The following is an 18,423-nucleotide window of genomic DNA, read 5'->3' on the forward strand; positions in this document are numbered from 1 at the left end:
TAAAAATTCCCAATTACAGAGATTGGGGAACAGAGGGCTTTATTTTATACAGAGGGGCGAGGAAACCAAAGCGCAGAAGTGGAGAGAGCTCAAAATTACACAAAACAACAGATTTTTGTTTTGTTTTTAAAAAACCACATAGTTACATGTGCAAAGCAAACCTGAGGGCTTGCGCCCACACCTCTAGTTTCACAGCCTCTTCCCAGTCTGCAGGTAGGGGCAAGCTGATCATTTAAATGGCTGATGCAACCAGCTGCCTGACTTGCCCATAAATTAACATTTACTGTCAACAGGCAAGCCATGGCAAAGCTAACAGAAATTTTGTTCTTTGTTGCCATCCATCTGCCTTGAGAGACAATGGATTTTCCTAACAGAATAGCATAGTCATAATATCAATGTTTATATTTCTCAGCACTCTTAAAATACATTCAGGTGTGGTGTGGTCTCTTGAGCGTGCTTCCCATACATTTTCAGGAATCTTAAAAGTGTCTTGGTTTGAGCCTAGGGTACCCAGATGCAAAATAGGACAGGTTTACTGCACCTTCAATAGTTGTGTAGAAGAGGGAATTTCAGCAAGCTTCACTGAAATCCCCTCTTCTCTCTTGCATCTGGCCACTGTACTTGACTCAAATATTTGATCACAGATCAAGCTTTAAAAGGAGATTAGACACATTTACAGAAAACAAGCTTGTTTGTTTATTGTTTGTTGTTGTTTCAACCATCATGGTCATATCAACCACTGAAAAAAAGGATTATACATCCTATACAATATATACATAGATACAACATTAAAGCATAATATCAACCAACGTACACAAATATAAAAACCTATTTGTATTTGTGTTTCATTCGCAATTAAATCTTTATAGTCCACCATGTTCTCCTCAATGAACATTCTCCTCAAATTTTGGGGAGCAACTGCAAATCTCGCAACTTTGTCACAAATTTGTCAAAACCCGACAACAAATGTGTGATTTTCACTTGGTCATCCACATCAGGTATCTTACATAACAAATCAAGAATAAACTTAGCTCTCGGTTCAGAATACAGAAAGTAAGTATATGCAGAGAATAAGATACCATCCAAGTTTTTTAAGCCCCAAACTGGGATGTGCTACCGGGCAAGCCATGTGACTTACTCTTGCCTTGAAAAAGTGGGGGGTTTTGTGTGTGTGTGGGGGGGGGTGATATCTTGTGTGGCAGCCAAAAATGTGGCCCCAAAAGTGCTTTTTTTGGGGGGGGATGAGAGTGCAGCGTGAGAACATGTGAGATTGCAGCACCCAAAATGGCCGCCGCAATCACGTGTGAAAAAAATGGGGTGTCACTTTTTCCAGGGCACTTGGGTGTTATGGAATAAGGCTATAAATTACCACCAGTCACGATGGCTATATTACCCCAGTATCGAAGAGGGTGTGCCTCTGAATCCCAATTGTTGAGGAGCACAAGTCTGGGAGTGTGCTGTTGCACTCATGTTCCGCTTGTGGGCTTTCCAGGGGCATCTGCTTGGCCACTGTGGGAGCAGGACGCTGGACTAGATGGGCCTTTTGGTCTACAGGTCTTCCTCAGGCATTGCTACCTGGCACATTTGACAATTCTTAGCAGAAGCGTAGGTCGCTTTGGCAACTGCTAGTGGCAATAAGTACAGCAGGTGCCTCTTTGCCCATCTCTGCTGCCTCATCACAAGAAAAGCTGTCTTTCTAACTGTCTTTCCCCTGTTAAAGCACAGGCACTTCTGTCAAGAATGGAAGTGCAGAGCTGAGATAGAGATGGCTCCATCTGGGAAATCTGGAACTATTTCCCCCCCTGTCCAAGCTAGCCTTGCTAACTTCCTTTCCTGACAGTGCTTCTGTGCCTTCAGCAACATCAGCAGGGCTTGCTAATAGTACCTCACTACCCTTCACAGCCCTTACATGCCTCCAGCCTTGGGAGCATGGGTGCAGAAAGGGAGATGGTGGAAACCGGTGAACAAATTTAAGAAGGGTGCAGCTCTAGGCCTGCTTATCATATGAAGGAGGGAGTACACCTTAGTTACTCATGTCCTTTGGTGCGCTGACCTGGTAAACAGAAAACCATGGTTCTCCTCCCAAGAGAACAAGACTCAGTAAGCTGTTCCCTGTATTTTGCATGAATGAGAAAGAGAAACATTCAAACAGTACTTTCTTATGCCCAAATTTGAGGAATTAGGGGTTTGGTTCAAATATACTTTGAGAACAAAACAGAAACTGAACTGAAAGTTTGATCCTGTCTTGTTCTCAGTAATTCTAGTTTAAACAGGCTATGGTCTCCAAAGTTCACACATCGCATGAAACTATGGTTAGGTTAAAATCAGAAGCTTCTGATCTGATTGCAGGCAGAAAAGAAGATGAAAAGGGAGGGAAGTACTTGACCCCAAAACTTGTAGCAGGCTCATTCTTGTAACAGGAAATGTGGCTTCTAATCCGCAACCCTAAATATGTATTCACAGAAGTGATCCCTGCTGAACTCAGTGTGTCTTACTTCCAGATATGTGGGGTTAGTATTGTAGTCCAAATTTTCCAAATTTTCTTTGGAAAATTCAACGAATTAGAAAAAGCAATATTTTATTTTGTGGGGTGTGTGTATGAAGTGGACACTTTTGAGGTTTTCTAGTGCTGGTGTTCTTAAGAAGACCAAAAGTAAACAGCTGCATTGTGCTTAATAGAATTATTCAACAGAGGTTTCTAAGAATCACTGGGCTTTTTCATGTTGACTATGAAACAGAAAGTCTAGATGGATAACTTATTTAGAGCTCCCATTAAAAATGTTTTGATTACCGCTGAATTGGACTATCCTAATATTGAAAAAGAAAACCCTGGATTTTTTCCCCAAGCCAGTTCTTGGATGCTGGGCTCCCTGATTTATATGCAGTGTTCAAGTAAAATGGCAGACCCTATTTAACTGAAATCTGCATCATCATTACATAGTTTACCATTTTCTGCTTTCAGTGATCCTGTGATATAGAAACAGAGAAAGCACAAATCCATGAAGACAACCTATTCATCATAAGCAAAAGCATTTGTGTCTCCTTTCAGCTAGCATAAATTTCTGCAAATTACATGAATAAAGTTCAAGTTAAATTTGTTATAGACCTTAGGATGCAGTCTGGAAGCATTGCTGTTCTGAGCACATGAAGCTGAAGCTGGAACTTAAGTGTGTTTAATTGTTTACTGCATAGTCTACAGGGCTTGTTTCAAATTATTTAGGCCGTGGGACATTTAATTGGGCAGGGCGTGTCTCCAAGGGTTGTTGTCTCTTTTCTGGCTTAGCCTTGTAAAGACACATGGAACCATCTGATCACCAAGAACCAGATGAACTGGGGATTGTTGGGGATTGTATTGTTATATTGTTACTGACAAGTGGAGTAGTCAGGTAAGCAGCACACAGTCAGCACCAGAGCAGCTTTCTAAGTCTGCTCTTGGAAAACAGAAACCACACTAGAGGTTTATGTTACAGGGAAAATCAGATAAGAAAACGTGACATGACATTTAAAACACACACACACACACGCACGCTAGAGGTGCAGTCATCATGAAATGAGGTTGCCAGGGTGATTTGATACATGAAAGGAAGACTAGGTGAAGATTTCTATGTATCTCGTGAATTTTGTTTTCTTTAGGCCTAGCCCAATCCATAGCTACTATCTATGGGAATAATTTACAAATACACTACTAATTTAAGACAATTCAAGATCAGCATGATCACCTGCTAGTGTTTCAAAGGAAGAGCACAGCCTAGGAGCAAAAACAACAGAAACAAAGCCAATCCCATCTCGGACATATGGTACCTCCAGACTGCCACTATTTTGTGGGAGGGATTTAAATGCACACTGGGGATTTCAGTTTGTGCAATTAAAGTGGATTAAAGCACGGTGTCACCCTTGCACAACCCACTTTTTTTAAAAAAAAGATGACTGGACTTTTTGTGGTTAGGAAAGTGAGTGGGAAATGCACTGAAAAGTGTGGGAAGACTAAAGGGAAGACATACCACATACTAGCAAATCAAGGTTGCCCAATCAAAGCTAATTTGGACCTCCTGTACAAAACCCCTCTTTTTTAAAACATCAGGTTGTTTGCAATAAGGAAAGTGACAGGAAAATGCACTGGAATGTGTGGAGTAATACTTGCTTGGCGCAACATCATTTAACCGCTCTGTAAACAAATCAGGATGAATGCTCAATAAGCAGGGTGTCTGGAAGCGACTGTATTCACACCAGAATTTTACTTATCTCTTAAACTTTACTTCAACCCAGAGACTTCACCTTTTAAATATTTCACCAGTTGTGTGTGTTTACCCAATCAAAAGGGGTAATCCAAGGTGACTAGGCTCCAAAGAGCTCCTTAGGTGCACCCAATAACTTCCATGCACCCAGTGGGATATTGGACTCCCCCACTGGACAGCTTAATCCTGCCCCCTCCATGCCACAACAGTTTCGTGTGTGTGTGTGAATTTGGAAAAACGTAAGTCCAGAGACCCCTTGAGTTCACAAAATTGTTCCATTGTTCTTGAGATTCTGGCCAAGGAGAAGAGGGTTCTCACCATGTGCACAAAATATTCTGCAGATGAGGATGCAGTGCATTCCAGCCCCTCACAAAGAAGAGGGTGGATTAATGTGTCACAGACATTCATTAAAACTGTAATAGTGCCAGAGCATGAATTTGGAAACAATAGCCTAGCTATAGAGAAAATCCAAATTAACCAGTTTAACCGGTTGGCTTTCTGCCACAGCACATCCACTGAGTGGCACAGATGGACTAAACTGGATTGATCATTGCCCAATTGTTCCTCGTTTCTTTGTGAACAGAAATATGAAAAGGGGGGGAGGTCTACATGTACCCAGAACTGTGAGGGGAAGAAAAGCTTGCCAGCTCCAATTGTTTTTCCAGCCAGCTCCAGATGGTTTCTTTCTAGACATGCTTTGTTAATGAGGCAACTTCAATTGCTTATCTATGGGAATGCTGTTGACTGTCTTGCTCATACCATCTTCCAGAGAAGATACCACAACCACATGAAAAAGTGGTCTCCCAATTGCTGCAGCAGAGGTTTAATTGAATTTGCATTGCATCTCTTGTTGCTTGACTTCCTAGCTTATTATTTGCGCTGGGAATTCCCAGTTGCTGGGAATCAAAAAGCAGGAGAGTGCTGTTACACTCAGGTCTTGCTTGTGGGAGCAGTAGGTGGTGGGGTGGGGTGGAGATGCTTACCTGACCTCCCAGCAGGTAAGTTGCTGCTGCTTACCAGGACAGAGAGTTGAAGGAGCAGAGAGGGTGGTGCGGTGCAAATGCTGTAGGAGTGCCAGACTAGCTCTGCTGGGGTGCTTGCACTGTGCTAACCATGCTGCTGCCTAATGCATCCCAGTAAGCAACTGCAGCCCATGTGCTAGGAGGTCAGGTAAGCACCTACTCCCTGCTGTGTCATCCACTGCTAGTTTGTAGACTTGAAAAAAATAAGAGAAGACTAGAGCCCATCGTTCCACCTTTTACAATCAAGCAGTCAGGTTTTTTTCCTAGTGTTTAGCTGAAATCCCATTTCTGGTAATGAACCCATTGGCAGCCTGGGCCTGACTCTGCAAGGTCCACCCCAGTGCTTAGTGGATCAGGGCCTTTGAACATTGCTGAGGGACACAGGGCCCATTGGCAGTGTAGGCCTGGATCTGCAAGGCGTGAGGTGACATAGAAAATGGAGGCGATGCACACAGGATATTTTATTCCAGAATAAATGAATTTACATTTGTTTTTTCCATGTAGTCCACACACAATCTAGATCCTTTGCATATTTTTTGCCCAGAAAAGCACTTCTTGAGAAACTGGTTTCATTCCAAATATAAAAGTTCATTGCAGATTCGTTCTGCACTAGCCCTCAATGTGTCCATTTGAAAACAGATGAAAACAAATGTATGTGGTCCCAGCAATGCAGTGTGCGCATGAATCCACACCTGCCCAATGACACTGTGAGTGTGCATATATCAAGATTGTAATTCCCACGTCCTCCTTCATTCATCTGGGGCCTGTGCAGGGAGGAAAAGGTGTGGATAATCAAATCAAGAGGAGGCTTTTCAGACATGTATCAAATAACCACCCTAATCCTTCTGGATGATAGGATCTAGAACAGGGATTGGCAACCTTTTTCAGCCGTGGGCCGGTCCACCGTTCCTCAGACCATGTGGTGGGCCGGACTATATTTTGACGGAAAAAAATGAACGAATTCCTATGCCCCACAAATAACCCAGAGATGCATTTTAAATAAAAGGGCACATTCTACTCATGTAAAAACATGCTGATTCCTGGACCGTCTGTGGGCCGGATTAAGAAGCCAATTGGGCCACATCTGGCCCATGGGCCTTAGGTTGTCTACCCCTAATCTAGAATCAATCTAGGCTGAAATTGGCATGTTGAGTACAAGCACAAATGATTCTGGATTGAGGAAAAACTCCACTTTTGCTTTACACATAGGCTAGCATGTACGCAGCCTAATATACAATGGAGAAGGCTTGGATAAAGCCCTTTTCCCTGACAGATTACCTTTCTACAAATGATTCTCTCTCTCTCTCTCTTTTTGTACTGAGGGTGGAACATTTCCAATTATTTAACCCTCCCTCCAGTTCTGTTGTAATAATACAGTTCTAGGAGGAAAGTCCAGTGTGTGGTTTTCCCCACCATGCACTGCTTCGCTAGTAATGTGTGGAAAGCCAGCTTGAAGATACGACTCAGAAATGTACCCTGGAAAGCCAAGAGGGTGGAACATACGGGGACAGTAGGTGTGTGCTAACCACAGTGGGGGCGCTGCTCTCTGTGCAACTAACATCATGTTTCCTTGATGTGGAGACTTCTCCCACTTGGTGAACTTTTGCAGGGTAAGTGTCTCAGGAACAGGAACAAAAAGCCCACCAAAAGGAAAGCATTTCCCTCCTCCTCCTCTCTCTGCATTGCTCCGTCTTGACACCAGTTTGGTTACACCCAAGTGAGAAAGAGTGACTTGGTTTTGACTTAACACATATGTAATTGGACAGGCAGGATGTGGGTTATCAATGCCCAGTGCGTAGTAGCAAGTCGAGGGACAGGCAGGCTACATCATCAGTGGTGTGGTTAGAATGTGCAGCAGCTCAGTTGTAAAACACTGCCAGGGAGGGGGGGGGGAAGCGAGTAGGCTGCAAAGCTCAGATGAACTTGTAAAGCATTTGGCTGGTTAGCAACACTAACCTGCTCCATCAAGGATTGCGATGGCCTCGGGCAAAAGTTTTCCTGCCCTTGAGAGGTATGTGCTTGACCTTACATTCCTCTCCGTACTGGCAAATGCGAAAACCTGTATTCCACCTTTACAAATGCACCTGGGCATGAAAGAAACACGTAGATTTGGGGAATACAAAGGACAATGGAGGCACCAGAGAGAGGAAAGGGCCCGTGGGCCTTTGCCAGGTGAAACAAAGAGAGCCACATGGCTGAACTGTGGCCAGAAAAGGGAATGAATCCCAAATATGATTGAAAAATTACCGAGCTGTTTCAAAGGTAAAACACTCAACCTGGAAAATACAAGTAACGAAATAGAAAGTAACAAAGGAAATAATCTGGGGGGTAGGGCAGGAAATCTTATGCCCACACAAATATACAGTACAATCTTTTACATCCACGTTCATACCTGAATCCCTCTCCACTTCTATTTATTTATAAGTTCCACTCCTCATTTGTAATAATGGGCCTAGTATTAATTTTGAATTTTTAAAATGCATACCATCAATATATAACAATTTCCAGAAGGCAATTACACTAATATAATATAAACTTCATGTTAGTCTATAGATGTTAAGCTAATTTATCTCCCTATATTATATTTGCACTAATCAGGCATCACGTTATATGATAATATATGATACTTACCGAAGGGGAGGAAGGAAGTCCAAAGCTCAACAGAGCTAATGTTATGTATGAGATGTATTAATACAATGAATGTATTGGAATGTATGTTTGATGAAAACTAATAAAAATTTAAGTTGAAAAAAAGAAATCAGTCATCACGTTATTTTCATTGGCTGTTTCCCAAGATTCTAAAGGGGTGGAGGAGGAGGAAGGGGGAAGGAAGAAAAAGGAGGCTGTTCGTATCTGTAGTCAATGACTTGGGCAAGTGTTAAGGGAAGGCCTTGGTGGGGAAAGAAGGTTCTTTCTATGAGTGACAGCTTTAATCTTCTGGTGATAGGATAGAGAAAGGTGGAACCGAGGAAGGAGCAGGTGGAATTGGGTGGGGGTAAAGGTGGCACTTGGAGGAATATGGGAAGTAGGGTGAAAGGTGGTGTGTGATACAAAAAAATCAGCTCAGTGGAGAAGAAAACTGGAGGTGAGAGGAGTTAGGGAGGGGCAGATGGAAATAGTTGTGGTTAAGGTGGGCATTTGCAATACTGTGGAGGAGAAAGAGAGGGTACTGAGAGAAATGAGGAGGAATATGTCTCTGTCCTCCCCCTCACACTATACTCAGACTTCTCCTGCAATTCATCAGCTGCCTTATACGAGAACGCTAAAGGACGCAGAACCCTCAAATATTCCATTGTAATATCATGCAATGTATTTCACGCCTGGTTCCATGTGTTGCCTTCAGGATGGAGTTCCCAGATTCTGGAAGTTCTTTTTTCCCTTTCCTTTTTCCCCTGTGCATGGCAGCCATTTTGTTCTAGCACCCATGACACTGTTGTCAATATATGAGCATCAGCACCTCATTAAAAAACCCAAAAAACCCCAGCACTGTGAACAACATCCATCCACTGAACTGAACTTTCTCTAAGTGAACAAGCCAACTGACATCCTTGCTCTTAAGAGTCCCTGCATCTGAAAGATACAGTGACATATATCAGCACAGGGTGAGTGTGCAAAGGGTGCTGCAGGAAAGAGGAGGAAACATGATGGGGGTGGCATCTGTACAAAGGAAAGTTGAAAGAAAAGGCTGCAGAATAGGAGGGGATGGTGGCTTCATACTTGGGCGGAAGGTGAAAAGGGTGCTCAGTAGTTGCAAGGTGTGGGAGGAGGAATATACAGAAGCTCACCCCGGGGGGGGGGAATGATGTGCAAGAGGAGGCTGCACAAAAGGAGGAGAAGGGGAGGCATGGACATGGGGGGAAGAGGAAAATGGTTGCAAAGTGGGACTGCAGAACCGAAGTGGCTTCAAAAATAGGGTTGGGGACATGAAAAGGGGGTTTAGTAGCATGAAGAGAAATCTCTATGCAACATACAATTTGGCTGTTGCCCTTTTGCGTGTTCAGACCCAGAGACCTCCTCCCTAAATAAAGACACATTTGACTCAAATTTTAGTTTTGGTTTTTGGCAGAATTTAGGCCACAAATTTATTGATTACAGAAAAGTGAGTGGTTGCATAGGCTCTGGTTCGACTAGCTCCCTGCACCCTTGCAGCAGCCCTGACCCAGAGCTCTATCATAGGTCAGCCAAGGGTGAACACCTGAGGCAGGTGAAAAGCCTGGGAACAGACTCTGTTCACTCCCCAGATGCTCCCCTGGACTCAGGCATGGGCACAACCCCCTTTCAGAGGTTGATCAAAGCAAGTTGAGTCCCTGGATTCCTTTAACAGAATACCCTTCACATAGGGATGGCGAGACCGTTCTCCCATCCCTATCATCTGAACCAGTGCCTATCCGCAACCTTACAAGTTGTGACGAATTGCTATGTGGCAGGCGAAACCCAAATGGCTACAGCCAATCAGCCAAGTGGGGGAAATTCCTGTTGTGCCCCTGTCCCAACGACAGATGACACACGACGGCATAGCAAAGTCAATCGCAAAATGCCCTAAAATTAGGGAGAGGTAGGCAGGTGTTCCGATGCACGAGCCGAAAGAGGAAGCTCTGGGACACGTGCATGGGTTTATATAGGTCCCTCGATCCGTTTAGGCTGCACCTCATTGGCCAGATTAAACCCAGCAATGAGGGACCTACCAAATGGGTGTTGTGGCTATCCAATAGACCCACCCACAACAAGGAAGTCAGTCTCTAGGTCTCACTGCAACACGTGCCCTCTTTTACAGAGTACACAATTTATATCTAGTTTGGCCCTTAGAAAGGATATCACAGAGCTGGAAAGGTATAGAAAGGGGAAGCCAAAATGGTCCTTTGTTCTGATTCAACAAGGCTCCTCTTATTTTTCTGCATCTAACAAAGTAGGCTTGGGCCTTGTGAAAGCCAAAAGCTTATACCTTGTGAAATCTGTTGGTCTTTAAGGTGCCACAAGACTTTTAGTTCATATTCCTGTGCTTTTTGATGCTCAGGGGAGTTCAGAAAATGTGTTCAGTATTGGTAATTTCCTGGAAGGGTGAGCTCCCTGAAGGAAAGGTGGTGTGTCCATGTGTCAGAATAATAATAGTAACTGTGGAGAACCCACCATGCCGTTTTCTGGAAAGATGGCCAATATGCCTTGGGAGAACAGGGCTCCAGTACATTTCATAAATATGTAGACTAGGGAGCTTCAGCACATGTGAATTTCCTTATTTCTACATGACAACGTGCAAAATTCCCTCTTTTAGTACAGGAGCAATGCCCTCCTTTGCCACTCTTCACATTTCCTTCTATAGCTCTTTAAATTGCACATCACTGATGCCATGGTTTCTGTGATAGGGGATTACAGTACTTCCCCCAAATTACCATCTTCTCACTCTGCATTAATTTCACTGAGACAGATGAAAGGGTTGTGTCATCACTTCCATAGATTGCTAAGTAGGGCTGCAGAAATAAGTTTTTGGAAAAGACAGAATGATCCCGAATTGGGTAAATTCAGATCTTGCTAACGAAATTTGGAAAGCCGAGGGGCCTTCCTTGCTGTTGTATTCCTTTCATCCTCCACTGTCATATCACTACTGTAATCCCACATCCATTCTGAATTCAAAATGTGCTGAATTTCTTTCCACTCCAGGGCTCCTAGAACAGCTTAGACTTTACTCTTTTGCATGCAGCTCAAAGTGGAATTAAAACAGTGGTTCCAAATAGCACTTGATATAGTATTCTCCATTCTTAAAAAGGCCACCCACAATGTTCATTCCTATAGGCAAGAGTCTAAGCACGTAGAAGTCCTATCTAATTCTAAATAAACAAAGGTCTCCTATTTGAAATCAGCTTTCTAAATTAATGATTTCTTGTTCTGGCAGCTGTAGGTCCCCTTGATTATTATAAGAATAAGAATAAGAATTTATTATTTGTACCCCACCCATCTGGCTGGGTTTCCCCAGACACTCTGGGCGGCTTCCAACAAAAGATTAAAAATACATTAAAACGTCAGACATTAAAAACTTCCCTAAACAGGGCTGCCTTCAGATGTCGTCTAAACGTCAGATAGTTGTTTATCTCTTTGACTTTTGATGGGAGGGCATTCCACTGGGCGGGCGCCACTACCGAGAAGGTATTTTATTCATTTCCTCCTTGAAATCAGACCAATGGTACCATTTGCTCACTCATAATTTACCATTTTTTATTAGTAGAATTGCACTTAAGTAAAGAAAGCATTCTTTTAAAAAAATCATCTGCTTCTGCTTAAAGTAATTTTTAAAAAGGCAAAACTTTGACTATGATGACATGTAGTATGATATTATTTATTTACAAAAAAATACTTGTAATGGTATTTACAATACCATTACAAAAACTATCATAGCAGTTTACAAAAAATTATATATACACGTTAAAATTACAAATCACCAGCCAACTATTATAGAAATCCTTTTTATTTGTTGTGTGCATGAGCCTGGCAGCATAGAAAGGTTTTCAGGAAATGTTCAAAGGTTAACATAGAAGATGCCTCCTGAATCTCTGTTGGAAGTGCCATTCTAATTCTCCATAATACCCTGGAGCAACACTACATTGGGTGCATTGGGGGAAATTGAAATGGTTCTACCTGTATCCAATGCTGATTCCAAGCACTGCTGTTGCTGCGCATTGATGCTAGAGGCCACCAAGATAGAATAAGGGTCTCTACAGGGCCCACAGAAAGCCAGAGCTGGACCTATTTATGTGCGTGCATTTAAATTATTTGAGCCTAGTGGAAGAAGTTGTAGTAGATGTTCTATTTAACATGTGGAACTTAAATTTGTAATCTCAGTGTGGCTGATTTTATTTTATTGCTGATGTTGGCACTTAATGTATTAAACTGTACGGAAATGTCAGTATATTCTGTCCCTAGTGAAATCTGCAAGGTGGGCTGGGAAAGCCAAGAGTTTGGGCAGGGAAGCAGAACCATGGACAGCTCCACATGGAGCTGGGAGGAATTCAGGTGAGGTGGATATGGGCATCCCAAAGCAGCAGACCGTGGTGTTACTCCAGCAATGGTCTGGGCCCATCTGAAGATTTAAATGTATAGCAGAAGGATCAAATCTACTGGACCACCACCACCTAGGGGGCCATTGCTGCTTAAAGCACCATGATAGATTCCTCAGGCAATAGCTGAGGGAACTATGGAAACTTTGGCTCTGCCAGCATTTCAGAAATGGCAACCTTGGAAGAGGACAGAGCAACCTCCAGAGGATGTGTAGATGGCAGCTCCTGGGATTCACTTCACCTGGAGGTCCCTGTCAGAGCAGTGTCTTCTGCAGTTTGCTCCAGTTGTAAGTTCACCCTCCTCCTCAGCATCCTTAGACCCTCCTCTGGCCACTGCTCATGACACTGTTACACATATTTGTTATTGAACTTGTGTGTGTCCCTTTTAGATTCATGCTGGTTCATGCGTTCCCAATTTTGCTGCTCACAGTATGGAATCAAAACATCACAAGCTTCTGAAATGCTTTAATTAATTGCCTGTCTCTACAGCATCCTTATGTTTTTAACTCTCCCCTCACCGCCCGCCCAGGACTTCTGTGTGTGAGACGGGAACTGACACTAACACCTGCTCTCTCCTTAATCATTTTTTACTAGGGACTTTATGACAATTATGAAGGGGGCAATATATTCCTAGGCAATGCAGCATTATAATTCCTGCATACCATCTCCTCACCACCCCCTTGCAAGTCACCATACATCACTACTAGAAAAAATCTGGCTAGAGATATTTCTTGCTACTTAACTTTGTGTTAGCTGGCTATGCATTCATTGCTCACAGACAGTGGTATTTCTAAAAGTAAGAATTCTGGGTGCGGGGGAGATATATTGGATATGGAGGAGACATTTGCTTCAGATTGGTTTTGCAGGCAACTCTGTTAAATCCACACTTTCGGTGGGGGGGAGGATGAACTAAAACACAGCTATCCTTCAGAATTTGCACTTATTCAGATTTTGCAATGCAGCTCTCCAAACAATGTTTACAAAATGCATCTATTAGGAGGAAATGTGCATCCAAAATGGATGTATTTGTAAAAATAACAGACAAAAATGCATTCATGTTAGGGAAAACTGCTTGCAAACATGTATACATTAGACAAAATTATATAAAAATGTGTCTGTTAGGATAAATTCACACTAAAAGGCTGCTGAATTGCTAAGGTTTTCTTAAGAAAAAAATGCAAATTTCTGAAGAAATGTGGCGAACTGAACAAGTTTGGAAAAATGATATATTCAACAGCATCACAAAGCAAAATGGGAAAATGTGTATGTTAGGAATAGAAGGATCAATTTCTGTTTATTTTTCCAACCTTGTTCAGTTTGCCATAGATCACAGTGACAAAAGTGGCACATTATAGCTAGGAGATGTGTCATATTCCTTTTGGCTGCTTGCTGACTATGTCTCTAGAATATATCAGGCCTTTGCAGGAGACCTCCCTCTGAATGAATCCTGAATTACTAGACCTGAATATATATATATATATATATATATAATGTGTGATGGAATAGAAAAAACCATAGAAAATAATCCTGGAACTGTGGGGGGACCCCATATTTATTTATTTATTCATTCATGTGGGTATTATATACACTTATACACTTTGCATCAACAAAAATGATCCCAGGTCAGTCTACTATAAAATACAATAAAAATACAATAAAAACAACAGTAAAATTGCAACATTGTTAAAACAGCAGTATGTGAACCAAAAATCCAAAAGGCCTGGCAGAATGAAAAATATCTGTGTGGTGTTTCGAGGATGACAAAGAAAGTGCTAGGCAGGCTTCTCTAGGAAAGGAGTGCCATAATCAGGGTGCAACAATACGACAGATCACATAAAATATGGAAATGATCAGGGATTAGATCTGGGAGGGATAAGAGCATAGAAAATGATCATATATTGGTCTGTCTAGCTAAGCATTGTCTACACAGACTGGCAGAAACTCTCCATGGTTTCAGGAAGTGCCAGAAATTGAACCTGGGACCTTCTGCTTCCAAGACGTATGCTCTACCACTGAGCTATCATCATTCCCTTTGGTGTGCCCTGTAAAAGGTAAAGGTAAAGGGACCCCTGACCATTAGTTCCAGTCGTGGCCAACTCTGGGGTTGCGGTGCTCATCTCGCTTTACTGGCCGAGGGAGCCGATGTACAGCTTCCGGGTCATGTGGCCAGCATGACTAAGCCTCTTCTGGCGAACCAGAGCAGCGCATGGAAACGCCGTTTACCTTCCCGCTGGAGTGGTACCTATTTATCTACTTGCACTTTGACGTGCTTTTGAACTGCTAGGTTGGCAGGAGCAGGGACAAAGCAACGGGAGCTCACCCCGTTGCGGGGATTCGAACTGCCAACCTTCTGATTGGCAAGCCCTAGGCTCTGTGGTTTAACCCACAGCTAGCTAAAATTGAAATTATTGAATGAGCTGACGTCTTATAATAATTATAAATAAAGAATACGAAAGCAATTAAGACGAAAGGCAGCAGTCCATTGCCTGTGTTCACTCGGCTTTGCTTGACTGGAGGAAGGCATTCCAAACTATGTTGTTTCAGAAACTATATTTCCCAGTCCACAGGTAGTAATAATAGTGAGCTGGTGGTTCGACATTGTTTGATTATTGATTATTTAATTTCTATACCGCATAGTTTATTAAAGATATCTCTAAGCGGTGTACAGAAAACAGAAGCAATAACAGACAAGTTAAATAAAATATTGCAAAAATACACAGTAACATATAAAAATGGTACATTAATGCAAAGTTACTGAGATATATATAAATCAATATCAATTCATTTTCTTTCTGACATGCTGAAGTCTAGCTGGTCATGAGCTAAGGACTAGATATGCTCATTGTGGTTCTGTGGACTTTGTTTTTTCTGTCCACGTAGTGAATGATGTTCTTCACCCAGGGACGTTCAAGTTTCACACAGACCCTGGAACCATCTCTTAATGTTAATCTGCAAGACAACAAAAGGCAAGCCAATGCAAATAAGTTATGTGGCTTATATTCTTGTTTATAGTCCAAAACATCTGGAGGGCACCAGGTGAGGGAAGGCTGTTCTACCTGTAGCTTGAATGCATGTTTGTCACATTATGGGGAAAAGCAGCTTTGTGTGGGGATGTGCTTGCAAGGGGAAAGTGGTCTTAAAAATATAATGCTGGTCTAAATGAACTTTAGTCCGGCTCAGCAAGGTCTAGTTTTAGTTTTTCTTATGTTCTTTCTCTGAGACCTTGAACATTTCCATGCATATATGGCGGCCATTCAAGATGCTTGAACGTTATGGGAACTACAACTCCCATGATGCCTAGCCACCACAGATACATGGCACATGCAAAGGTGAAACCAATGCTTGCGTTATGAGGTAATCACCCTCCTGAGTCTTCTCTATCACACATATATACACTGCTCTAATATTACCTATTATTAACCCTTTGTTTTTCCTCATGGAATGAATCCCCTCCCCAGCTTACTTGCTACTTTACAGTTGAAGACTAGACAATATACCCTAGCGTTACATTGCAAAAGAGAGCTGTGATCGTGATGAGATAAGCTGATGTTAGCAATCGCTGCTTAAGTGCGCTAGGATAAGTGCTAACAAGGCCTAGACCTGATCTTTATAATATAAGATTGATTTATAACTATACTTGTAAGAGTTAATAAGAATCTGTATAAAGGTAAAGGGACCCCTGACCATTAGGTCCAGTCATGACCAACTCTGGGGTTGCGGCGCTCATCTCGCTTTATTGGCCAAGGGAGCCGGCGTACAGCTTCCGGGTCATGTGACCAGCATGACTAAGCCGCTTCTGGCGAACCAGAGCAGCGCATGAAAACGCCATTTACCTTCCCGCCAGAGCGGTACCTATTTATCTACTTGCACTTTGACGTTCTTTCGAACTGCTAGGTTGGCAGGAGCAGGGACCAAGCAACGGGAGCTCGCCCCGTTGCGGGGATTCGAACTGCCATCCTTCTGATCGGCAAGTCCTAGGCTCTGTGGTTTAACCCACAGCACCACCCGCGTCCCTTTAAGAATCTGTATAGTCAGCAGTTATTTAGTAGGAATTAGTGAAATGTCACATGTCTGGTAAACATTTTGGAGGAAGGGACTATTTGATTTATAGAGGTAAGCCCCGAGTAAGGTCCCATGATTGGGTCACTGGTGTTGAATGCTTGCCTATCCTTTAAGTGCATTCTAGGATGGCATGAGAGTCTGCCATTAGCCACTCAGCTGTCCCCCTTTTGATGTTCATAAGAATTCCTCTTCAAATTTGTGAAAATTTGTGAAAATTTGGCATAATTGTATATTTGTATTGGAAAATAATAAAAATTATTGTAAAAAAAAAGAATTCCTCTGGCTGCATATGACCTAAATCATTATAAGGCCACAAGAATATGCCAAAATAATAGCAAACAGATACTCACATTGCGTCTTTCGCTAGTCCATGTTCCAGCTTCTCATAATCAACAACTCTTTGCTTCTTGATTGGTTTTTCATGATACCCCTTACAGACACTTCGTGGCCTGGTCTGAGACCCAAGGCTTCCTTAAAAAGACATAAAATAGGAGGGGGGAAATGAAGCTTTCACTTTTATTTTATTTTATTGTTTTCCTTAAAGTATAATCCCACCATGTGATGTGCAATCCATTGCAGATTACCAGTCTGGAAGAGGAAGTTTGAAATTGCATCAAGAAGCAGAGAGGTGGTTCATGTTCTCATCAGAGTATGTTGCTCAGCATCAGCTATGCCCAGAACCCTTTTTGTTGAATATAAGGGAGCTCTGGACCCAGCTGAAAGAACAGAAAGCACCTGGCACACGTTTAAAGGGGCAAACAGGTTGTCATGGTCAAGGGTCTGGAAACCAAGCCGTATGAGGAATTGTAGAGTTGGGATCCCTACCAACTCTACAATTCTATGATTCTATGATCACAACAAAAATGTGGATAATAAGAACAACAGAACGTGATTATATCTTCCACAAAGATGGAAATGCTTCAGGGATGCAACACAATCAGTAGACAGTTGCCACACCTGGAATCAACAAATGTGTCAATTTTGGTTTTGCTTAGTTTCTAATTTTTCCAGTCTTAAGTTCAGTCTTCTACATTTCTATAGCAGTTTGCTTTTTTTTTTTTTAAGTCCTCATGAATATTCGCCATCACTTTAAGGATAATTTCTCATATTATGCACATTTATTATGTGGTTTTGCCTAATATACACATCTTGCAAACCTATTTTCCCCAACAAAACATATTTTTGTATGTTGTTTTTGCTAATATAGGCATTTTATGCACACTTTATCCCAGCATGTGCATTTTTGCACTTCATCGGGGGAACTGCATTGCAAAATTCAGAGTATTTCAAAGGGTGTCTGTTTCACTTGACCTATTGAATTGGAATGTGCAAATTAGGGAGGCTCTCCTTTAAATTTGAAGCAAATCTAACTTCTCTCCATCTCCACCTGCACACACATATATCATACTTTATCATCATCCATAAAACAAGACCTTGTATCTGTTTCGGGAACTGGATACACAATAAAATGGATTGGGGTTCTGGCTGCACTGAAAGCTGTTTTGCCAGTATCTAAAGCAATATAAGGATTTTATCCCAAAAAGCAATTTGGATACTACTGCTGAATAGCAGAATAAAATCACACACATACCTCTTATAATGCATACACTGAAGAGCTCAAGGAAAGCAATGGCAAGAATGGCTGCCATGTAGAATTTCATGGTTGGACCTTTCCTCAGGTGACGAGAGTGCAAGTATCTCAAGACTCCCTTCACCAGACCTTTATAGGTCACTGGACATTTCCTGTGCAAGTGGCGTAATGGGGAGGATTTGAAGCAGATGATCATTTTTGTCCAACAAAACTTTTCTGTGCTGTCACTCACCAGAAGCGTTTTTCCTGTTACGATATGGTCACTTTCTAACATTTCAGGCACAGAAAAAAAGTGTGGTGGAAACCAACCTAGTGACATCACTAAGCTGTATGTGAAGCCACATAAACCAGAGCGAAAACTCAGCTCAGAAAGCCAGCTCATATAAACAGATGACCTATGGTGGGACTAGGAAACCCCAGACCTGAAAGATAAATGCATCCCACCAAGGCTCTCAGGATAGTCCCTA

At 42.3% G+C, this 18,423-nt stretch overlaps 1 protein-coding gene across 1 annotated transcript; it reads right to left on the reverse strand.

The window, feature by feature from the left end:
- Positions 1-13,839: 13,839 nt before the first annotated feature.
- LOC308589692 (uncharacterized protein) lies at positions 13,840-18,171 on the reverse strand. Its single transcript, XM_081199108.1, has 3 exons — positions 17,957-18,171; positions 16,716-16,836; positions 13,840-15,252 (listed from the first exon to the last, which is right to left on the reverse strand). Exons 1-3 carry the CDS (start codon positions 18,150-18,152, stop codon positions 15,126-15,128), a joined length of 444 nt encoding a protein of 147 aa, XP_081055234.1. The 5' UTR covers positions 18,153-18,171; the 3' UTR covers positions 13,840-15,125.
- Between the last annotated feature and the right edge of the window lie 252 nt (positions 18,172-18,423).

The sequence above is a fragment of the Podarcis bocagei genome (assembly GCF_964188305.1).
Source record: "Podarcis bocagei genome assembly, chromosome: 6".
NCBI lineage: Eukaryota > Metazoa > Chordata > Lepidosauria > Squamata > Lacertidae > Podarcis > Podarcis bocagei.